General features: G+C 37.0%; 1 protein-coding gene and 1 long non-coding RNA gene across 3 annotated transcripts in view; one reads left to right on the forward strand and one right to left on the reverse strand.

Moving 5' to 3' along the window:
• Positions 1-25,627, forward strand: part of LOC137490653 (uncharacterized) — a 208,573-nt gene that overhangs the window by 166,497 nt on the left and 16,449 nt on the right. The window lies entirely within an intron of this gene.
• Positions 1-25,627, reverse strand: part of klhl5 (kelch-like family member 5) — a 121,425-nt gene that overhangs the window by 66,193 nt on the left and 29,605 nt on the right. The window contains 1 exon segment of one of the 2 annotated variants that reach the window (NM_001170942.1): positions 13,920-14,482. The exons of the other annotated variant lie outside the window; for it this stretch is intronic. Coding sequence (NP_001164413.1) covers positions 13,920-14,482 — 563 coding nt within the window. 2 annotated transcript variants of the gene reach the window in all.

Raw genomic sequence — 25,627 nt, forward strand, 5'->3', positions numbered from 1 at the left:
ACTGGCTTTTCCACTGCATGGTACAGTGTGGTTCAGTATGGATCACTTTTGAGGGCTTTTCCACTGCATTCTGTACCTAGTACTTTTACAGTACAACTTCAGGTAAGGTTCCAAGTGACGTACAGTAACTAAACATGATATCTTAACTGCTGATCATCAATTGGTCAAAGGAAATCCTCACCACCAGCGTCACTATTGGTGTCATTTAATTTGTGAAATGAAACACCAAACCCACTATATATAACAGTAAGCAGCAGCCACTACTGTGCTAATGGTATACACGACCAAACCATTGTTTTACTACCACAAATAAAAGACACATGAAATGGCAGATTTGTGGTCAGTGGAAGAGATCTAGACAATCCTCTTGTAGTGGAGGAGCAGATCTAACGAGAACAAATTGGGTAGATAAGGAATGAGAGCTATATAGATAATTCCACCCACTTTAAGCAGTATTAGATTGCAAAATGAGCTGAGGAAAACCCAACTGAAGCATGTTGAGTCATGCCAAACCATACCGGACTCCACAGTGCTAAAGTGGCTTTATACACTACACTACCTGACAAAAGTCTTGTCGCCTATCCAAGTTTTAGAAACAAGAAACTATGACTTGACTTGTAGTTTATCATTCGGTATCAGAAGTGGCTTATATGAAAGGCAAAGGCCTCTAGATTACACCTATTTTACCAAAATTAAATATGATCATGCCTTTGATTATAATTATTCAATTAGGACAGTAAGGCCTGACTTTGCTGAGACAAAAGTCCTGTCACTTAACAGAAATAACGTACAGTATAGAATGTAAAGTCATGATGCAGTGGAAAAATAATTAATATTGTGTATGACTCCCATGATCTTGGACAACTGCATACATACATCTCTGCAATGACTCAAATAACTCATTAATAAAGTCATCTGGAGTGGCAAAGAAAGCGTTCCTGCAGGACTCCTCAAGATCATCAAGACTCATCTTCAATGCCTCCTCCATCTTAGCCCAGACTCATTAATGTTTTTTATCTGGTGACTGGGCTGGCCAATCCTAGAGCACCTTGACCTTCTTTACTTTCAGGAACTTTGATGTGGAGGCTAAAATATGAAAAGTATGAAAATTTGCCCTCTCCTGTGGTTTGTAAAGTATTGGGCAGAACAAATTTCTTGATATTTTAAACTCTCGCACTAATGTCTTGATACCTTGATTTCCACACACCCCCATACTAAATGTAACCCCAAAGCATGATTTTTCCTTCACCAAACTACACTGATTACTGTGAGAATCTTGGGTCCATGCGGGTTCCAATAGGTCTTCTGCAGTATTTGTGATGATTGGGATGCAGTTCAGCTGATAAATCATCGGAGTAATCTACCTTCTGCGACTTTTCCAAATGATCAACTAGGAGACAAGTCATTATTAATAAATGTTGTTGCTCTTACAACTGGGGTCAACGACAAGGCTTTTGCCAGGTAGTGTACATACACACTAACAACTTTATTAGATTATTTTGACATTCAACACACAAGTCTGAAAGTTACACCCCATTCAATAAGTAATTAAGGCCATTTCCACACTAATGTTCTCTCGGTTTTGCATCTTACAGAATGTCAATATAAATGACCAACTTTTGGGGAAACCATAGTATGGAAAAAACAGGATTTTTAGAACAAAACCCTACTTTCAAAATGTATCCAGATTAGTTTTAGACATAGTTTAAAACAGCAACAGTTGAATGCATGATGCCACTTAGTTTATGACAAATTTCTCTGTTTGTTTATGTAACCAGCTCACTAACCAACATTTTCATGATTGTTGCAACCCGGTTTTATTGGTTTCAGTTCAACAAATCAAAAAAAAAAAAAAATCACCTTAATATTAGGTGTAAATCAATCATCAGCCAGTGTAAGCCATGAGGTTTAGGATGATGTGGGTGAAACAAGGGTTTTCTTATGTAAGGGTTAACTCCTCCTGCAATACATGGTAAAAGTAACAGAGGCAGACGGGAAGAGTGCAGATGCCGAAACGAACAGCAGAGAAACCCTCTCTTAAGAGCTTTAGTAAGTTATGAGTAGCAGGTTTTCACCCTCTGGCTTTTCTCAATGCCAAAATTATTTAGTCTCATAAGAAAACAGAGACTCGAGGCAACATACACACGCGCTCTATCTCTATCTCAAATACAGCAAACACAGACGCAAATTCACAATCCTCCAAACACGACCTACCAAAGTAAACATCACACACACCCCTGCATGAGCGCAAACACACAGGAGAGAGGCAGCAAGTTATCTCAAAAAGCCAGATAAACACCTGCCAGCTCCTGAACATCCCCAGTGGGCACTCGTCCATTCATATTTGCACTTTTCCCCCCCTTGCTCCCTCAGTTTCCTGTTCACAGAATATCCTCCTCATTCCCTGTCTTCCTCTGTTCTTTGTTTTAAATGTTAGGGAGTCACAGAAGCTAAAAGTACTGACGCTAATGTACTGCAGCCACATTCTGCAGCATGATGACAGTATTCACAGCAACAATTGACCAGTAACAAGCTTCTTTTTACAATAAATACCAGTTCAACATGTTAAATCTCCTCTATTGTTTTTATGACTTTGTTTGCACACCTAAGCAAAGCAAACTAAATCATTATTTTAACACACTCTTTTACTTCCCTCTGGTTTATAAAACCTATACGCTGTTTAATTTTAGTAAATAAGTAGCGGATTATTCATGTTGATAAAGGAGCTTGAAAAATGCTTGTCATTTATTTAAACAAGCATTACTTAGCAATAAACTAAAACAACTCATTTATTTTTAGGGGTTTTGAGTGTTTTGTAGTTGAACAAGCTGTATTTAACTATGAAAAATAAAACTATACTGGAAAATGATGCAAAACAAATTTTGGGTTAATTTTTATGGAAAAACATTAGGGTTGGGCGATGTCAATCGATTTTGCATCATACAATGTCTAATGTGAAACATAGTTATGGACGATGGCATCGTCGTCGTAGGCGGTGGTGAATTAATTATTTATGAATAATTAATTAATTTATAACAAATGAATTATTAGTAGCCTAATGTAGCCTAACTATCTGACCCGCATGGTCTTTGTTTTACCCATAACCAAATCATAAATAAATAAAGATAAATTACACACAAATTACCACCTGTGGATCACTGGATCGTTTTCGTTTTCAAATGCCATTTTAAAACCAAGACGTGTTAGTGTTAACGTGTGTGTTTTTTGTGAGCGGATTGCTGCTGCGACGGGGGGGAAACAGAAGATGCTGTCGACTGACTGACAGACTGACCGGTCGACTGACCCAACCTCCTCCTTCCCTAAACCCAACCAGTTGTATTGATTGGCCTGCCCACCCACTTCCCTAACCCAACCAACAATTTTCAAATGCAACCCAGAAAAAGAAAAGCCCTCACCTCATTTCTACCACATTTTCAGATTTTACAATATGCTCACTCTGTTACTTACTTGTTTATTTAATTTTTTGGATTCTGTTTTTGTCTTACCTGCTTTCTGGAGCCATTCTTCACTGGATTCGAACCCCGTCCTCATGGTCAACTCCTCTCTGCATCTCAAGTCTGCAGATGTACATGGCCAGCTAGGGGGATATACTGGCGGCAGTGGGAAAGGTGTCCATACAAAGGTAAGGAAAAAGAACAGCATCATACCGCCCTGTAGCGTTAATTTTAAAAATAAAAGTAGCCATACATACTTCTGGCTTCATAATTCGCGATCTCCAGAAAAATATATAGGGCTAAGTTTTCAGAATGAGCCTATGTTGCAACTACATTATTACCAATTAATAAGCACTAAATTAAGACTTTATAGAGCTTAAAGTCTTTGTTAATAGTGTGAATTGTACCTTAAAATAAAGTGTTACCCAGAAAATATCACAATTAATACAGTTACATGAAAAAGAGTATTGAGTTATTTAAAGAACAAACTGATTTGCTATAATACAAAATGCTTTTCTTCATGTTTGCAGTTTTATAACCTGTCTTTAGAAGCAGAAAACTGAAGTCATTTAAAAAGAAATTAAACTAGTAGCTTCTACTAATAAAAGAAAAAAAGTTTGTCCATTTAGTTTTAGCTGTTAAATTTTGTTTAGAAAATCCTAATTAAATCCACTTCATCTACATGAATTGCCTGAACAAACAATTCATGAAATTTGCAACATAGGCTCATTCTAAAAATGTAGCCCAATATAAATTTCTGGAGATCGCAAATTATGTAGCCAAAATACATATTTCATCTTTAAACGAATGCTACAAAACAGTATAATGCCGTTCCTTTTAGCACCTTACCAGCTCCTCCGTATGGACTGCTTTCCAGATGTTACCAGTTTGTCCAGTAGCTTGCTATGTACGTTGGCCGACTTGAGATGCAGAGAAGAGTTGATCACGATGATGGCGTTTGAGTCGGGCGAAGAACGCTTCCAGAAATTGGTTAAGACTAAAACAAAAGCCAAAAAATAAAATAAAAAAGTAAATAACAGGGTGAGAATGTGGTCAAATATGAAAGCGTGGTAAAACTCAGACGAGGGCTTTTCTTTTTCTGGATTGCTTTTTAAAACTGTCAGCTGGGTTTAGGGAAGTGGGAGGGCGGGTCAATTGGTGTTTTTGAAAACACTATTGGTTGGGTTTAGGGAGAGAGGAGAGTGATTCAGTCAGTCAGTCAGTCAGTCAGTCGACAGCGACTTCAAACAAAAACTGCAAAAAATATACCTCCTGGGACATGTCCTGATGGGGCGCTCTCCAGTTATGTATATAGGGGTACATTTTCAGAATGATTCTGGTTTGTAAACTTTTATTGCGAAGACTCAAGCTGAAATCCTAATGTTATCAGTGTAAAAACACAGCCTCCTTAAATACTAACATAGAGAATACAGTAATATAACTCAGGGAAACTACCATTTCTGCACTGTTTCTGTCTTTCATTCTTTCCTTTGTGTGACATTTGTTTTTTCTACTTTTTAGTATTCCCTCTCTCTCTCCCTCTAGTTCTTTCCCTTAATCACTCCCTTATTTCAGTCTATGCCATTGTTAGTTTCCATTCGCCTAAAGCATAACACACATTTCCATCACTTCCTCATCTTATGAGTGTTCTGCTCTATTTTCTAAACCTCACCCTGTCAAAGATCTGACATCGAGTTCTTCAGAATGAAAACTTAAAATATGCATATTCATGTCTGATCACTTCAGTTGAGGTTAAAGTGAAGAGAGGTGGTTTTCCGGCTATAATGAGCTCTGCCTGATATCTGCTGTCACTTCAGAATGGATTTGAGCTAGGATTACGACACCATTTGGAGATCTGGATCTGATTTTAAGCCCCCATAGGACAATTCAGAGGGGAATGAGGGAATATATCGAATGGAGAGAGGGGTTTTACATTTTAGAAGTCTGATGAGTGTTAATTATGCAAACCCAAATCAAACAGCATCTTACAAGACTCGACAAATGGATATACATATCCACATATTCATATACTACTGACAGCTCCATGCATGCAGATGAAGGGGAAGAAAAAAGAAAAAGGAACTGAAATGTGCAATTTGTAGCAATTAAAAACAAGCCATTTAAAATATCAATTAAACTCCCAATCAGCAAACTCAACTGTGCAACACAGAAGGACAAGTCTTAACCTGTCTCCTAGAGCTGGTATAAAAATAGCCCATTTAAATCCATCTAGGGTTTTGTGCTCTAGTTCAGATTTTACTTCATAACCTCCAAAGCTCTTTGTTAGCTCTCTAAACAATAAACTTTGAAAGGTAACACTGTTCTGAGGGCTCAAATTAAGAGTTTTGTTTATTAAGGTTTTGTTTCGAGTTAAAACATTATGAAAGGCGGTGGCAGGTTTTAAATTAGGTGAAATTGAGTGCTGAGGGTGCTTATGTCAATGAATAAGTATAAATAAATTCTGTAAATGAACATCAGAAGTGAAACCAACTGTCTTGGGAGAGGTTTCTATGGCACTTCCTTTTCATCTTGTTATATTGTCTAATAAATGATGACTTTGTGTGGAGCAGTTACAGGGGGAACAGCACGTTTCTGCACGTCTATAAGCACCATCCACTGACACAAAGTGCATTTACATTTAGTCATTTAGCAGACGCGTTTATCCAAAGCTGTAAAACCTGGTTCAGACTGGGTTTTTTAAGTCAATATAAAGAGAATATCAAAATTGCAAGCAAACGTTCAGACAGAAACATTCAAGAACAAATCTTACTTGGTTTTTGTCAAGCAATCACTTTTGATGTGTTGAAAGTTGAAATTGCTAGCCCTTCTGTGAAATTTAAATTTAATGTTTCCCAAGTGAAACGGAGCAAGGAATTTACACAGTATTTCCTATTATATTTTTTCTTCTTGAGAAAGTCTTGTTTCTTTTAGCACGGCTGGAATAAAAGCAGTTTTATTTATTTATTTGCTTAAATTTTGACTGGCTACAGAACAAACCACTCCTTAACCCAACTTGCCTACACTCTCAGAAATAAAGATACGCAAGCTGTCACTGAGGTGGTCCCTTTTCAAAAGGTACACATTTGTACTTAAGTATATATTAGTGCCTAAAAGTTTTAAGGGGAACACTTTTGTACTGTTTAGGTACTAATACTGTATGTACCCTAAAGATATTAATATGGACGTTTAAGGTACAAATTTGTACCTTTTGAAAAGGTACCACCCCATTGACAGCTCGCACATCTTTCTGAGTGTTGTCAACTTATTAACCAAGGCCTTTAAATTGCACTCTAAGCGGACTACTAGTATTTTGCAATATAATAGGTAAAATATTATGTACTGTCATCATGGCAAAGACAGAATGAATCATGTTATTAGTAAATAAACTATTATATTTAAAAATGTGTTGAAAATAATCACTTGGGAAATGTAAAAAAAATTCACAGAAGGGCTAATAATTTTGCCTGCAGATGTATGAGTTGATTAATGTTTAAGTGTAAATAAAAGTCCAAAATGAATCTAAATAAAGTGATTATGTGTTTTCAGAAAAGTACGGTTAAACTGCTTGATTCATGTGGAATGCTTTTGTGAAGTATTTAATTAATTCAAAAATTATAAAAGGTTATTTAAAATCTTGATTTTTGTACCAAAAAATTTGTTAAGGACGACTGTGTTGAAGGCTGAATAAATGACGACGGATTCAGATTTTTACTGTGAATTGTCCCTTTAAGCCAGGGGTGTCCAATCTCGGCCCTAGAGGGCCCGTGTCCTGCAAAGTTCCAATCAGACACACCTGGGCTAGCTATATCAAGCTTTTATGCCACTGTCACACTTTAGTTTGGCCGTTATGAAATTTTGTTGAACAATGTTGCGAAAAGGGGTAGGATTAAACAAGATGATTAGACATTAAAGAAGGAAGAGATTGGTCCTTATTTTAGATTTCTGTACAGAGAGGTCATGTTTTGATCTTCGATAGGTCTCACACAGTCACGTGATGTGATTTCGCAGGTCAGAGTTTACCAAGCTTGAACTTTGCAATGATATGAATGGAAGTCTATAGGGTGAAAAATGTTATGACAACCGCCCTCCAGAACCGAGTTGGGAGACCCATGCTTTAAGCTAATACCATTAATCCATTTGTGAGTAATTTTTTTTAATGGTTTCATTCATATATCCTTGTTAATAGTGTCCTATATGAACATGTTTTGCATTTATTTTCTCCAGGTTTTTAATTTTGGAATTTTATAAAGACAATTAATGCAGTATTGAAATTATTTTGTAAACGAAAACGTTTTTTCTCAATTTTCTATAAAACACAGACCCTGGTGTTTTTGAAAATCTTCACACTGACAAGAGTTTTAAAAAATTGGATTTCAGTGACCTGATACTTTGTTTTTGTGTGGACGAACAGCCAAACCATGTAGAAAAAGCAGCGATTTAGACAATACCCATGTCTGTGTGGACAGCAGGGCTTAAGGTTGTGACTGAATTTGGTTGTAGTTTTGTGTTTTTCTTCAGTGATTCTGATTTTTAACAGCAGGAGTTCATTATTCACTGTGTTTTTTAAATCATTGTATGAGTGGGACCAGTAGGAGAAGTTAATTTTACACTGACGGTTTTGCTGTGTATCAAATTGTGTATATAAAAGTTTACTTTAAAGTAAAGATATTAATTAAAGTGTTTTAAATGGGTATTATGAAAGCAAAACATTAAACAAGACCAATAACCTTGATTTAATAACTTAATAAGACATTATTCCCTAATTCACCATTATTTACATCCTTACAAGGTATTTGCTGTTTGAACATGACAAACTATACACAAAATTACAGATCTCTTGAAAGATTTCTTTTTTTTTTTTAATCTAGAGACCTTCATGATAATGTTAATACATATTTGTAAACAACAATATTTTTATTACCAAGAAAATTGCCTTTATTTGGGAGTGTTTGCCTCCATTTTGCATCTTGGAATTAGAGGGAGGAAATTGAAATCCTCATGTGAAGTAAATACATTCCTTTTTTCCTTCTTGAAATCTTTTATTTGTTTTTTTTGCTTGAAATTAAACATGGATAACATGTAGAAAATTACTTCTAAAAGGAAAATGGCCACTATGAACTTACATGGGTTATTTTATATGCAAATATTAGGCAAAAAAAGATTCACAATATTCTTCTCAAAATATGTGTATACTGAACACTCCACTTACTAGTCCCTCTGGACATAAAGATAAAAGATATGTAAGCTCTAAATTAAAGACCAAAATGAAACCCTCTCTAAATAAAATGCTAATTTTAACCAGAAAATAAAGCATTCACTGCTCTACGGTTGCCTATGTGTGCATTGGTGTCCACATAAATGGGAGCCGGAGGCACATAGAGGAGAGAGAGCGAGAGTTTGAATGCTCAACGGATATCAGATGCTTTGCCCCATTATCTCAAGATCGTAATTGCAGTTTTCAGTCGGCTAGACGCTTTTCTTCATCTTCCTCTCTCTCTCCCTCAATCACTCTCTGGATTTCTTGTAAGTCATAAACAGCCCCAGGGCCTTTAGACTTACAGAGTCACACTTGAATCCTCAAACAGTCACTAGGTATTTATGCTTCAACTACAACAATCCTTGCATTTAAAATAACAAAGAGCTGGAGGTTGAAAACATTTGCATATTGTGAACAACGTGGGCCATTTTCAAGTGCATTTAAAGGACGGAAAACCAAATTATGTGTTTCATAGCAGTCATTTGAGGTCAATATCAAAAGACAGCTCTAATGGTCTTCAGAATTAGTCTCTTATATTTGTGTGGTTATCTCCTGTTTGTACAGTTATCTCTTTTCCTGGTATAAACTGTGAGGAGCAGAAGCAATAGGTTTAATCTATCGTCTCCAAGGTGATGAGTGACTAAGTGCCTTTCAGAGCTGCACCGCATCCTTCACTCTCTCTTTCTTTCTTTCTCTCTCATATATAAAAAAGTCTAGTAAACACAAGCGCTCACACAGAGAATAAAGCTCACAGAACAGCCAAACAAGGAACAATGCTGCTGGCACATATTAATACTGTAGGTCATTACTAAGAGTCTGTCACAGAATGAGTTGTCAAAGCCGTGGGTCTTACACAAACACCAAGTCTCTTTTTCCGCAATTCCATGATGCACTACAGTGCACTAGCTCTAAAGTCTGTTTTGTGTTTTCATCCTTCACGTTATCGCATTACAATTTCACAGCTGTTCATCACGCTAAAGATCTGTGAAGGGAAATTATGCACAATTTATGTACACATCACTTCCTCGCTGAAGATGAGAGCGTTTGGTGGACGTTACATCATAATCGCTCCACTACGAGTGAGGGAGCTACAGTAAAGCATCAGATGTGAGATAACAAGTTTTCATGTCATCGTGATGCAACAAAAGGATCGTTAATATATAAAAAATGCTCTGTCACACACTGATAGTTCAGCAAAAATGCTGTTTTGAGATGTATGGCAAACAATGGCAAAAGTACACACATCCTTTACTCAAGTAGAAGTATACGTACTCATGTTTAAAAGGATTCTGGTAAAAGTTGAAGTACTGACTACACTTTTGTACTCAAGTAAAAGTACGGCCTGAAATATGTACTTAAGTAAAAAGTATTTATTACAACACTATACCTGTTTTAGTATCACAGTAACTACACTGCACATCATATATACAAAATAACTTTCTCATTTGTTTGTATAATTTTGTGTTTTAAATTTTTGGCAGCAAATTAGCTAAGCAACATCACTACCATATTGTACAACAACACTGCTCAAAAAGTTGCCATGTGTATCATACCTGGACTGGACACAAAACTTTAAGAACTGGCTTTAAGCTTTAAGAACTTTAGGAAGGCTGTTAAGAACAATAGCTGCCATTCTTATGCATATATTTTAAAACAGTGGTTCTCAACTGGTTTGACCATGAGACCCACATTTTTACATGGTCATTAAGCCGTGACCCAAAATCTTTAGAACTTTAATATAGTTTTAGGAATTATAATTAATTTGTATTTATTTGTTAACATTCACAAGTACGGACAGATAAATCCTTAGAAAATCACTAAGACTTACAAATAAACAATATTTTATTGCTGTCATTTAATGAAATATATGAAATTATAGAAATATTACAAAGTAAAAGCGACAAATACTTTAAACAGTGGTTAAGGTAAAAAAAAAAAAGTTCAGTTAACATTAACTAAGCTGTTAATAAAACATTAACACTGATCCTGGTTAACAGAACAAACAAGCAAATTAAAGCTCTTCTGCTATAGTGTGGGCTTTCTTGGGCTTTGCTACAAGGTGAGCACAGTAAGATGCGCAGAATGCCTGTACTTGTTTTGAAAATGAAGATGTTAGCCACTCTTGTGATGCCCTCAGCTATTGGAGTCGTCTTTGAAAACAGTCTGCAGGTTTGTCCTTGCAAATGGGATGTTTGGTTTCTAAATGTCATTTTAATTTAGAAGGTTTCATGCTCTCTTGTGAGAGCACCTCACTACATATGACAATATTTTTTTTTGGCATTGTGCTAAAGCTGCTTCGTTTTCTTCAAACAGCAACAATCATGCAGCTGATATCATTTGTTTATTTGTTTTCAGAGTATTGTGTATATTTTAGATAAAAGCTATTAATGCTGTAACACATTTTTGCGTCATCATTTTTCTCATGATAAATTCCTTTGCATTATATTTTTATTCATAAATGACCTAGTATAGCTTTGATGTTCTAAAATAATTCTCTAACAACAATCTATCTAACGATTTAAATGAAGATTAAAGTGTATATAATACACAGTTGAAGACAGAATTACTAGCCCCCCTGAATTATTAGCCCCCTGTTTATTTTTTCCCCGATTCCAAGACAGGACTGTTTGTTAAATGTTCGCAGCATATTTTTTTAAGTGAAGTTTATTTATAAACTAATTTTGAGAGGATCACGTGCTTATGATTGCTTGCAGCCGGCCCTGCATTTTTCAATTTATGATTCGAAATCAGACGATTTCTAAGCCACTATACATACCCTCAGTTCCATATAACAGCCATCTTCGTTTTGAAGAATCCTGGTTTGATGATCTTATGAGCTAAGCGCTCTCTCCCGGGACAAGGGAGAAGGATATGAGGGATATGAAAAATTCCCAGACTACACCAGCTACAACAGCAGCATGGCTTCACACATAAGTATATGCACAAATTTGTATTTTTTGTAATACTACGATTTTTTACAACAAACAAGCACATTTTAATAAACTCATAACGGCGTTCATGTTTTGTCGTCATGCTTTAAAAAAATGAAAAAATAACACCCCTTAAATTTCTATACTCCATAACAATAACTCCTGTACAGCAGCCCCACAACAATCTGTCACTCAATGACACTGAAATCCCCTGTCTGAAATGTCTAATGGCTGCGAATGACCTTTTTACAGAGTTTGGTATGATGTTAACGTTGTTTTCGTGTGTTCACATAGATGAATTTTGCCACATTATATCGTTATGATAACATGATATATGCCTTCAGTGATTTCCTGAAGACAAATGCCAAAAAATAATGCAACTGGAATGTCTACAGCAGTCGTGATCAATGCCATATGCTGACGTGTGCAGGAGTTGTAGTGCTGTTCTATTTCTTAGAGGTAAATTTTAAAGCCCTTCACCTTCACACTCTGTTTCAGCAGCCAAGGGGAAAGGGTAGGGGTACAAAAATAAAATTGGGATTTGGCCTTACAGTCTTCTGGGGAAATGTGAGCGATGTATTTTCCATGAAATTATGAAAATTGATGATCTTGTCAAGTTTTAAAATGGTTGCAGAACCACTTTCCAAATTTAAGTGCCATATTACATTTTTAGTACTCTGGAGGCAAACAATAATGATTGCGCGAGGAACAAAAAGCTAAATCTGGAATTCAGCCCAATATGTGAACAATTTATTTTGATCGGCTCTTGTTATGATATCAAGTTCTAATTCATAAAACTCAGATGGTTGCATTTTCCAAAAAGTGTTGTACGTTGAGAGTAATGATTTTTAAGATATGCACAAAAAACTATGATAATTTTGGAAAGTGCAGCCATGAATGATTTGATTACCAATCAAAATGAGTCAGCTTAGATATTTCGAATTTTAAAAGGGCTAGTTACTCATATGAAAATGTTCTATTTGCTATTAAATTATTCATCTCCAAGCCTTCCGAGATATAAGACTTTTTTATTTTGTTTGTTTTGTTTTGTTTTGTTTTTTGGCTGTGGTCCTTGTTGTTTCATGAAATGCAAGTCAACGGCTACTGACACTTTTATGAAATGAATCAAATAACTGGTTTAAGAAACTGAACAATATTAGGGCAAAAAATCATACAGATATGAAAAGACATATACATTCCATCATTTATTCATTAATTTTACTTCAGCTTAGTCCCCTTATTCAACTGGGGTCACCACAGCGGAATGACCCGCCAACTGTTCCAGCATATGTTTTATGCAAAGGATGCCCTTCCAGCCTCAATCCAGTACTGGGAAACACCCATACATTCTAACATTTTCACACACACACACTCATACACTACGGCCAATTTAATTTATCTAATTCATCTACACCGCATGTCTTTGGACTATAAGGGAAACCGGAGCACCCGGAGGAAACCCACGCAAACACGTGATAACATGTAAATATTAACATGATAACATGCTAAACGCAAACTGCCCCAGCTGGGACTCGACCCAGAGACCTTGCTGCGAGGAGACAGTGCCACATCTGACATATCATACAGTACAGGCCAACTTCATAATAGCAACAGGACACATTCAAATGAGACATATGCTAAAAATCTCTGCCAACCTGAGCTTGTCAATTCAAAGGTGTGGTGCAGTTTTATCCAAGTGGTCCATTTCTGTTCCTTTCTAATCATGATTTCTGCCTCTATGTAAGTTTCCCTGCTGTGTGACAAATTAAATGTACATACAGTTCTTTACTTATTATGAGGTATATGAGGTGAAGGAATGTCACACTGCAAAACCTTAGACACAATCACTCACAAAAAGAAAAAAACATGTCAACTGCCCAGTTGATGAATTAAACACTCATTTTAGAGCACCATACGCAATCTTATGAATTATGCAGCAAATATAATTCTCCATGATACATTAAATAAAGCTGCACAACTGATAAAAGACAGATATTCTGCAACTATAGAATGAAATTATAATTAAAAAAGAAATAAATCACATTGCTGTGATTACAATGAATTATGTTTGTGTAAATGTAGTCTGTGTATTTAAAAGTACCACAATCATTATTTATAATACAGAGTAAAGAAACAAAGGGGAGGGATCGTGGAAACATAGTTTTATCGTAATAGAGAACAGCTGGCAATGCATCTGTTGTGGAGTGGTACCAGTTCGGTACAAGCGCCCTGCTGTGCTCACATGGAACCACACCAGTAACAAACACACTTCCATACCTGCACGAGCTGGAGTCAGACTCCACGTTATTATTGTTCTCCTCGTCTCCAGGGCCAGAGGCGTCTGGTGCCCGCGTGGACTGCTGCTTTTGCGGCTGCTGCTGCGGTTGCTGCGGCTGCTGCTGGAGCGGCTCCAGGCTCTCACTGGAGCGCGAGTGAACCGGGAAGACCCAAGGCGCCGGCGGGGAGCTCCGGCACTCCTGCTGGCTCATAGACCGAGGACACGCGGTGCCACTGATCACCACCGCCGCCGCTGAGTGTCCGCTGTTTGGACCCGAATCTCCAAACTTTCGACTGTTGTTAATGTTGGAGGATAAGTTGCCGTTACTCGAGCTGGCACCGGCGGCGGCGTTGGAGCTACTGCAGCCGCCGAGGGAGGGCTGATCACCGCCGGATGAGGCGCCTCCGTTCCCCCGGCTGCTGTTGCCGCTACCACCGCTGTTGCTGAAGAGATCTCCCGAAGGCTGGTTACCGGGGGAAGGTGGGGATGTTGGGTGGCCGAACCATCGCCAGCGGATGCGCAGGATCTGTTTCACGTCAAAGTCTTTCCTGGGATTCGACATTCCCGAGACTCCAGTAACGGGAGACGCGGGGATGGAACGACGAGCCTCGTGATCCGTGATTGTCTTGGTAACGGAGCACGCGAGCACTGCTGGAGAAGATCACGGAGGCGACGAGTAGAGTGAGAATGAGTGCGGATGGGAAGAGGGAATCACACCTCTCTCTCTCTCTCTCTCTCTCTCTCTCTCTCTCTCTCTCTCTCTCTCTCTATCTCTCTCTCTCTCTCTCTCTCTCTCTCTCACACACACAAGTCAAACGTAGCCTAATAGCCTATGTGCGGTACTAATGACCCATGTACAAGAAAGAAAAAAAAATATTCAAATTAACATCCGCCAGCCAAATGTCAAACCAGTAAGGCGTTATTTCGTTGATAGGATCATTACACGATGATGAAAAATTCTTGTAAATTGTGAGTGCCTCTAAGATGTTAATATAAATATAATGACATTTTAACTAACTTAGATTATTACAAAACACATTTCTATTTAAGAAAGGAAAGGAATGTAAACAATAAACAAGGTCCTAATGTATTTCCTGTTTTACATTTTTAAATATTGATAGCTTCCAAAAATCCAAAAAGGTCCACATATTGATAAATAATGTTATGATAACTGTTTTAACATGTAGATATTATTAAATTTCCTTTTGTTACAGTTATGAAATAGTACGGTAAGAAGCAGGAAATGTTCATGGGCCAATGATATTACCACATTGAAATGGTCTATAAGCAAGTGTTATCTTTTTATTAAGTCACAGGGTCTTTCCAAACTTGCAGTCTTTGCACTTGACCACTTACTGTAAAGTAGCCTACATGATATCTAGATGACGTTTTTGCACTGTTTGGTCCAAGTAGGTGTGAAGAGTAGGTGTGAAGAATCCAAAATAGCATTCCTACATATTTATTTAAAAAAATAAGCAATAAGCAAAAAATGCAAAAGTACTATTTTAAAAGGTATCACCAGAGACGGCGCAAACTTGATTTGGGGGCCCTAAGCAATTCCAGGTATGGGGCCCCAGCATTTTTGTTTTTCTTTTTATATATTTAAAGGTTTTTTATTTTTTTTTAATATATATTTAAAGGAAACTTGTTCTTGCAAATTTAAAACTAAAAGCAACAAATTCACAAATAAAAAAACAAGTTCACAAACTATGTTCAGCAGGGGTGTCCAAACTCTGTCCTGGAGGGCCAGTGTCCTGCAGATTTTAGCTCCAACTTTTAGTCTCAACACACCTGCACAGATGTTGCTAAAAAGTCTTATCAAAAGCTTGATTAGCTAGCACAGGTGTGTCTGATAGGGGTTGGAACTAAACTTTGCAGGACCCCAGCCCTCCAGGACAGAGTTTGGGTACCCCAATGTACAGTTAATTGGCCATTTTTTGAGATTAGATTTTAATAGTAATAATAATAATAACAACACTTAAACAAATTTAATTCAATTTTGATTCAATCCATCAAACTAATCTTTTTACAATTTTTCATATGAATTGGCTAATTGCTGTTTGTGAATCAATTGCTGTTTGAGTCTCTAGAAATCTCCAGTAACACCTTAAAACATTTGCTGGTCGCTTTTTTTTAATATTTAGGGGGTCTGAAAAGTCGCTAAGTTGGTTACACTGAATGAAAGTGTATTGATTGAAGAGCTCACACCATTAACGAGGGATGTTACATTATTCATGGGGGCCCCCAGTTTTGAAAAGAAGCAATAACATTAAAATCCTAACAGTTATAGACAGATTTTACAAAATATGATAGAAAATGTATAAAAGAGCGCACTATAGGTTACTATAGGTTTCTTGGCATTGGTGGGGCCCCCCTAATACCTTAGGGCCCTAAGCAGCTGCTTACCTCGCTTTTTGGTAAAGTTCGCCCCTGACCAGAGTGACAGCTTTTGTACATTTGTTTCAGCCATGCTCTTTATAGAATGTAATTTAATAAAAACATCAACAGCGCTTCAGTGGAAATCGTGGAGAGTAACAAATCCCACCTGGTGGAGAACCTCACCTAGTCCCTCAACACCGGCTCCATGCCAAAAAAGGCCCAGAAAGCATCTCTACTTTCTGAGAAAGCCACAGCTTCAACCACACATCCTTACAACCTTCTACAGAGGAACCATCAAGAGCATCCTGAGCAGCTGCATCACTGCCTGGTTTGGGAACTGCACCGTATCAGATCGCAAGACACTACAGCGGCTAGTGAGGACGGCTAAGAAGATTGTCGGAGTCACTTTCCTGTCTGATGGACATTTACAGCACACATTGCATCCGAAAAAGCCATCAGCATTGTGGCTGACCACACACACCCCTCACACACTCTCTTCACTCTGCTGTAATCTGGAAAGAGATACAGAAGCATTCAGGCTCTCACAGTTTCTTTTCACAAGCTATCAGACTTCTAAACATGAAGAAACTGCACTGATACACACACACACACACACAATTTACTGACAAGAACAATATTTGCACAACTGCTATTTTTACATTACATCTCAAATGACAAATGTTTACATGTGCAGTACTTATATCTAATCCAATATTTGCACAACATCCGTAGTTTACTGGTGGGCGTTACTGTTTCTTGTCCTGTCTTATTTGCACTAATTTCTTATTCTTATTTTTATTTTTGGGTCATTATCACTAGAGGTGTAAAGTAACTAATTACAAATACTCAAATTACAGGAATTGTAATTTACTAAGCACTTTTAAAAATGTTCACTTTTACTCTCACTTGAGTACATTTTTAGTGCTGTATCTGTACTTTTACTCCACTACTTACCTTCAATCTGCAGTCACTACTTTATTACTTCTTGTCTATTAGAAAAATCAGTCCTGTAATTCCTGTCTAATTAAATCACACATAGAAGGTAAATCACATCATAATGAACAGACTCAAGACATGGGAGATTTATAAATGCAGCAAACTGTTTGGAAGTATCAAAAGTGTCCAAAAAGATGCCCTAAATCTTTACACGCATTGACCCCGAGATCGTTTAGATGCATGTCACTGATGAGAAGATGACAGATGTTTGCTGTAAAATTATTTCATTTCATTCTTCTACATTTTTATAGTAGTGCACAGTCCTGTGTTATATTGTCAATTTGTGTTGTTTGATGTAGCACCTTGGTCCTGGAGGAACATTGTTTCGTTTCACTGTCTACATCATATATTGTTGAAATGACAATAAAGCCAACTTGACTTGACTTATAAAATTAAACAATGTCCGCATCGTGTATATATTCCTAAAAAGACATCAGAGGAAATTAATATTTATATCTACATTAACCATTACGTATAGTCACCGCTCACACCCACACAGTACTTCTAAGGTAATCCAATGAAACACTCCAGCATTGCACATCCGCAAAGATTCCAGCAACACTGCTCCACCAGCATCGCCCCTAGAGTCTCAATGTAACCTTTATTTTCTACCCACTTAAAAAATTAAAACCATGACAAATACACCACCTTGCCATTACAGCCCACACACACACCTCTCACATTTAGCCTGTTGATTTCTTGACCTTTTCCACTTAGTACTCACTTAGTCAATGGAAATACAAACCAGACAACTGCTCTACAAAATCAATACAGCACATTAAAGCTCAATACCCTTTACACACACATTTGTCAATACCACAACTGCACACTTTCACAGGAAATGGGCAAGCTAAGCAAAAAGATGTTGACGAGGAGGGTGGGGGGTAATGGCAGAAAAATGTGACAGAAATTAATGTGAGTAAAGGAATTAATGAAGTGTGAAAGAGATAAAGAGAAGATTAAAAGATCTTAATTGCGTTTCATTTATACACAGTTATGCAAAACTATGTCCATCTGCCAGGCAAAAACAAACATCTGTACTACTCGCCTTGCTGTCTGAAAAGAAAAAGAAAGTAAACAGAAGAGGGAAGGAGGAGTTTTGATTCTATAGCTTTAGTATTTCCCTGTTTTAATTTCATTACTGTATAAGAGTGAATGTGATGCCAACCATCCATGGCGATGTGCAGACTGAGACAGAAAGGGCAAATCGTTCACAGAAACATCAGCAGAGAGTTTGGTCTCGATTCTGCCCATCCAAACCACAACAGAGAGCTGGAATTTCTGCCGGCTTTTGTAACATTATTCACAGATGTTGGCTCTAAAGGCACATCAAATAAACACAGCCAGACCCACGTGCCTTGAGTGCCCCAGACAAGCAGCACAACGTCAGTATGCCAGCCGAGTGGAGACCGGGATTCTTTCTTTTTATCATTATGTCCCAGAAAATCACTGGTTTAGAGCTGAATCATGTTCATCGAGTCAACCAAATATAAACCACATAATCCAAAAGAGGCTGATTTTAGAGCATCTTACCCATAATGTTTCCCAAATATAGCTTAAGGCTGAAATAAGCGCTTTCCCTGAAAGATCTGCATGATAGAAAAAGATCCTTTAAAAATAAAAAGAATGAGTCTTGTCCTCATGCTGTTCTAAATGTGTGTGGAATTCTTTCAAAGGAATATTTCTGCTGCCCTCGTCTTCATAAAGCATGGCCACACAAGTTCCTAAAAGAACAAAACAGCTCTACTGACCTTATTTTTCATTTAAGAGTGGGAGCAACCATTGCAACCTAATTGTGTCGAGACATCCAGTCTCATTCTATTCCATTCGTTATTAGCTGTACAAAAAACATGGTATGCCGCTTAGTTACAAACATTTATTCCTTATCATATTGTTTTAATTTTCATTTTAACTTCATGACGGTGGATCATTCCGACCCCTGATAAAAAAGGGAATAAGATGATGGTGTGAGGAAAGGAGTGAGTAGTCATGAAAACGCTGGTCTGCTGAGCAAGTAGTTTGTCGAGCTTACTTCAGCATTGCAACATAAGGTGAATAAATATGATTTGATGTCACACCAAATGGTGTGTGACAAGGTGGGGTGCGTTTCATGCAGTTTGTGACCCCCTCTAAGTCTTTAAAAACTTTGCATTTGACCATACAGGTGCGGATACATCTGTACCAGCTTTGCTCCTTAACTCTTCAGTGTATTGATGTGGATAGTGTTGTTGATTTGGATGTTCTCCTGTCTGTTTTTTTTTTCTTTTTTACAAATTATGGTCTGACCCCCTGTGAATGAGAAACAAATCAGGGGGAAAATTGCATGTCAAAGGAGAAAAGGTATAAACGGAGGTTGGAACCAGTTGCAAATAATGATTAAATAATTCTTAGTGTTTCAAGCTTTATGGGTAAGAAGTAATATTTTAAAATCAATATGGAACTTAACAGACAGACAGTGTAAGGAGGATAAAATTGGGGTGATTTGACCGTATTTTCTAGACCTTGTAAGAACTCTGGCAGCTGCATATTGCAGTAGCTGAAGTTTATAAATAGAGGAGACTGGGCAGCCAGCAAATAGAGCATTACAGTAATCCAGCCTAGAAGTCATAAAAGCATGGACTAGCTTTTCTGCATCTGAGGTGGATGGCAAACTTTGTAACTTAGCAATATTTCTGAGATGTGAGAAAGGCAGTTTTTGTGATTGATCTATTATTTTGGGTGTTTTTTAGTTTGTTTGAGTGGGTTTTGGATGGCTGATAGGCTTAAAAAGTTGGCTGTATCTGGCAACACCAGTTGAATTATTACATCTCTGCTGCAAATTATATATAAAACAACATTACAAACACAATTCACACCATTCGACTTTTAGTCAGAGGTGACTTGTTTTCCAAAAAGTATGATATACAGAACACTTTTGTGTGGGAAACAAAAAGCATTCCGAATATTCTTCAAACGTCTTCAGTTGTGTTTCATAAAAGAAAGTCAAAGGTGTTTACAGTAACATGATAGCACGAAAAATAATGTCAGGATTTTGAGTTTTGGGTGAACTGTCACTTTAAAGAAACACATTTGTGGCAGTTGTGTACGTGGGAGGAGATTAATACAAGGAGGAATTTAATGCTGTCCCAGAGTGCTTTGTTCCCTGACAGCACCGCTGCGCTTCTGTCAGCTGGAACGGAGACTGCGGTGAATAAAAACACAGGTCTCAGGTCAGTAGTCATACTAGCTTCAAAGGAAGAGTCAATGGCGACCCTGTGATGGTCAAAGCTTTATTTCATACTGATTCAGGTCTGGAAAAAGCAAGCCTGACAGGAGTGTTAACCTCTGTATGCGTGATCATAAATACACACATAAACACACACACACACACACGTATACAGACATACTGTTGTCAGTGAGTTTTATGGCTAGTGCTGCTGCATGAAACATTATTGAATGATGGGAAGGATGATTAAGCAATTTATTCTTTTATGGCCACTACTTATTTTCTCAAGGTTAATCCAATCCCTCTCTCCTTCTTTCCCTCTCCTTCATTCCACCCCTTAATTTCATCTTTCATCTTTCCTGCATGTAAATCAAAACTGGGCAGCAAATATATCACAGGAACGGATGCTTGGAGGAGATTCTGGGCAGACTAATTCAGCTATCGCATGACTCAGCATTTCTTGGGGTGTAAAAGGAGGTACACATGCAATACCCACAGGTGAGATGTGTGGAGTAAACAAAACAAACAAATGTTTAAGAAAAAGCATTTAAATGTCAAATAAATTGTCATAAAAATTGGCATATAAATGTCCAGTAGTGGATGTGTATCGATGTTATACTGTACATAGTTTTTAACATTTTAGTAAATATCCAATAATAATAATGGATTTTGCAGATCATATCTACTAAGAATGATGCTACCACATGAAAATGCATTTCATGTTGCAGATATAGACAGGGGTTCAGTATCAGCCAATCAGCTTGTGCCATATAATGATATGGTTGCTTCCATATTGCATGCAAAATCAGCTAGAGAGTTTCATAAAAGAATTGCATACATATACAGTATACAGAGCCCAAAATATAGCTTTTTTTATACATATGTCTGTCGAAAGCACTGCCTATCAAAGTATCTTTCTATTGATGTACATAACGTATGCATGGCGCAAAAACTTTTAATACCTCTTCTGGCCTATAAGGGTTTGACTATGCACAGTCTCTCAAGTCTCCCTGGTACTTAATCTATTTGCAATCATATAAATAGGCATCCACTGTCACTATATCTTGTCACAAATCTGCTCCTCTCATGGCAGGGTTGTGTTATAAATTATTTGATGCAACAAAATGCAGATGCTTATCTTTTATTATTTTTTAGTGTGGGGCAATGTTTTTATTATTGTGATTAATCACATTATTTTTCTGCAATTAATTCATATACACAAAATTCAACATTCAATTTAATAATAATAAATTAATTTTAAATAAATTTTAAAAAATAATTACATTTAAAATAATTTATTGCATCATTTGTTCCTTCATTCATTTTCCTTCAGCTTAGCCTCTGATTTACCACAGCGGAATGAACCACCAACTATTCCAGAATATGTTTTATGCAGCAAATGCCCTTCCAGTCGCAACCCAGTGCTGGAAAACACCCATATACTCTCATATTTACACTCACACACACTCATACATTACTGTCAATTTAGTTCATTCAATTCATCAAGCGTATGTCTTTGGTCTTTGGGGAGGTAACCCATGAGAACATGGGGAGAACATGCAAACTCCACATAGAAATGTCATTTGGCCCAGCCGTGACTCGACTAGAGACCTTCTTGCTGTAAGGCGACAGCACAAACCACTGAGCCACCATGCCGCCCTAATTTATTGCATATTTTTATGTATTTAAAAAGTTTGACACTTTTAATTAAGCTGTTTTATATAGCATTATCCCCTTTGCTAAAGAAAAATAAAATAGTTATGACTGCAACTGATAATATTGCGATAATGAATTATCTTTACAAAGTGTGTATGGCTACACAAATCTTATGGGGTAATTTTCATGCTCATGATAATGCTGCACATGGAATTACCTTATATAACAATATGGTTTTACTCCAAACTCACTTCATAACTTCAGTCAAGTGTTTGAATGGAATCCTTCACTGTGATGATTCAATGGTTTTGTGTGAATTAGTCACTCCGAATCAACAAAAATAGCAAAAACTGCGGTAGGTGATTGTCTTTAGAAACTATTTATGTTATTTTGGTTGAAAGTCTGGCGGTTCATTCCGCTGTGGGGAACCCTGATTAATAAAGGGTCTAAGCCGAAAAGAAAATGAATGAATGGATGGTTAAAAGTCTCTTCACATCCTGATAGCAATTATTAAATGAATTGATCCAAATGTATTTATACATATTAGCTGCGTCCAAAATTCCATACTTGCTAAAAACAGTATGTAAGCCGAGTAACAGTATGGTAGAAATACCTGAACCACCTACAGTACTACTTCCAGCGAGATTCTGAAGAGTACATCTGATGCACGCAACACTATCCCATGATGCAACACGATAGAACTCATGAATGTGAGTAAGCAACACAACTAATGCGGGTAGGTCAAGTGATCATGACAAAATGGCAGATGTAATAAGCCCGAGTTCCATTCTACTCACATTCATACTGTATAGAGCGTACTTTTCTAATGGTTGAAAAGTAAATTAGTAAAGTAGTAGTCAATTTCAGACACAGCCATTGTAATGTTCTGTGGAAGGTGTAGGTCAAAGTAAAGTTTATCCAATCAAAACGTTCAGACCAAAAAATTATAGGCTGTCCTGATGTCCCTGCCTGTCGAAATATGTAAATGCATACGTCTAAGCGTCCTGTTTGGGTAGAAAGGATTATGTCATAAGCACGTTCACAGACGCAGTTTAGTTCAGCAAACATCAACATCCTGCCTTCTTTTTTAATTTAGGTTTGGTTTTGTATTTTAATTACTAATTGTACTATAGAGTTTTCTCTCTGGTGAATATTACATGATGTATTGTAGTGATGTTGTTAGGAGATGTGTCTTTGGATGGCGATTTGCAGGGTGGGTGTTATTATCACCAGGGGTCTGTTCTTCGTACATGGATTACTCAATTAGCTGGATTTGGTTATTGACGATTTGACACAATCCAGGATTGTTTTGTTCTTCAAAACTCATCGGAGAGTTGTTGTCATAGCAACAGTTATAGTAGCTGGGAGCAGGTTTATTTCATATAAACAGGATTAGATCAGGTCAGTTCAAGCAAAGATAATACTGAAAGTATGTACCAAATTCTGCTATTGTCTGACAGTAGTAGTTGGAAAATAAATGTATTATATATATATATATATATATATATATATATATATATATATATATATATATATATATATATATATATATATATATATATATATATAATGTGTGTGTGTGTGTGTGTGTGTGTGTGTGTGTGTGTGTGTGTGTGTGTGTGTGTGTCTGTGTGTGTGTGTGTGTGTGTGTGTGTGTGTGTGTGTGTGTGTGTGTGTGTGTGTGTGTGTGTGTGTGTGTGTGTGTGTCTGTGTGTGTAAAGTTAAAAAAATATATATTAATAAAACTTTTGCAACCATAAAAGTACAAAGACTGCCACTTGGTGGTTCAAATAGAAAGTTTATTGATATGAACGCGTACAATTGCTTTAATACAACTTGTGTATGATAATAGACATGCACAATATGCAACTTTTTAAAAAGGAATACATTTAGGCCTATGCAGTCATGAACATGTTTTGACAGCAAATGTGATGGTGATTTAATGCTTTACAAAAGTTGCAAACGCCTTTACCAATAACAAAATGCTTTTGTGATGCAAAATGAATTTAAACATGCAGTTATTCCTTACGCTGATTAAAAAACCAGCTACTAGGCTATACTAGCCTACTATGGCTACTATAATAAATAAATCCTGCTCTGTAAAACTAAATAAAATGCTAAATACTCTTGATACATGAAAGAGTAAAGCCTGCAGCCCACAACACAGGTGGAATGTTCTTGCGTATCATGATTAACAAACTGTTTTCAAAAAATGTTATAGAATTTTGCTCACTTGGATAATTGAATATTAATCAGATGATGTCATTACGCTGCTTTGCCGTCAGCCAATTGTTGCATTGCTGATCATGATTTCGAGGATTGATAGATCTGTCCTTCACAACACATGCAGCAATCTCAGATCAGTTCATCCAGACATTTTAATCTGACTCACGAACTTGTTTGAAAAACCAAATTAGCCAGAGATCAGTTATGAAGATTAAAAGATCCAGGATCTGCCAAATAATCTTAGATAATAAGCGAGGTACAAAGAACAGACCCCAGCAATCGAGCGGCTGCAGATCGCTGGAAAACACGCAGATCGTAACGTACTATAAATCTGCCATTACATGGACTACAAAGTCCAGTCATGCACCGCTCACATGCACCTGTTCTGAGTTCAAGTGATTATACACACAAACACACAGTTGAAGCTCATTCATTCATTCATTACCCTGACTATAAAGAAAGCACTCACACATACCTCTATGCTGAGTCTTATAATACTAAATTATGAACATCACAATGTGTTTTCCTTGCCTTGCCGGTTTTGACCCTTGCTTTGTTTTGTTTGTTTTACTGTTTATTCTTATATGCTGTCTGCCTTCTGACCAATTGCCTGTTATTTGACTACACTTCTCTGTATGTACCTGATTGCCCCTGTGTTGACCATTGCTTGCCCGACCATCTCTGTTTACAGTTTTTTAGGATTGCTTACACACTAAAATTAAAAGTAGTACACTATTAGCAAAACCTTAAACACAAGTATCAAAACATCAGCCCATATTTTGATACATTACACACTAAAATCTATCATGAAGTCACTTCATTGCAATACCAAAGCACGGACTGTCAAATTACTGCACCGTCCAACCAATTGGTTCAACACAGTCATCAGGTGTGCAAACACTTGTTTGATTTGTTGTAGACACAACAATCAGGTGTTTAAGCACTATAAAATGCCAGTTTCAATAAAAACCATCAGGTCTCAATTTTAACATTGTCACACACCATAAAAAAATAAATAAAACATTTACATGAAGCAAATTTATGGAGTGCCTTTAGAGCACAATTTCGAAAGGGTGAAAATACTGTGGCATGATTTTGCAGAGGTATGTATTCACTTTAGCAGTGTGATCTTGCATACGGTCTCATAATCTTTTACTGTACTGTAATACTAGATCTACACTGAACTACACAATTTTGCCTGACACTGTTCTTCAGGTAGTTTTACGAATGGATGGAGAGGAGATC

Source organism: Danio rerio, chromosome 1, assembly GCF_049306965.1.
Source record: "Danio rerio strain Tuebingen ecotype United States chromosome 1, GRCz12tu, whole genome shotgun sequence".
Classification (NCBI taxonomy): domain Eukaryota; kingdom Metazoa; phylum Chordata; class Actinopteri; order Cypriniformes; family Danionidae; genus Danio; species Danio rerio.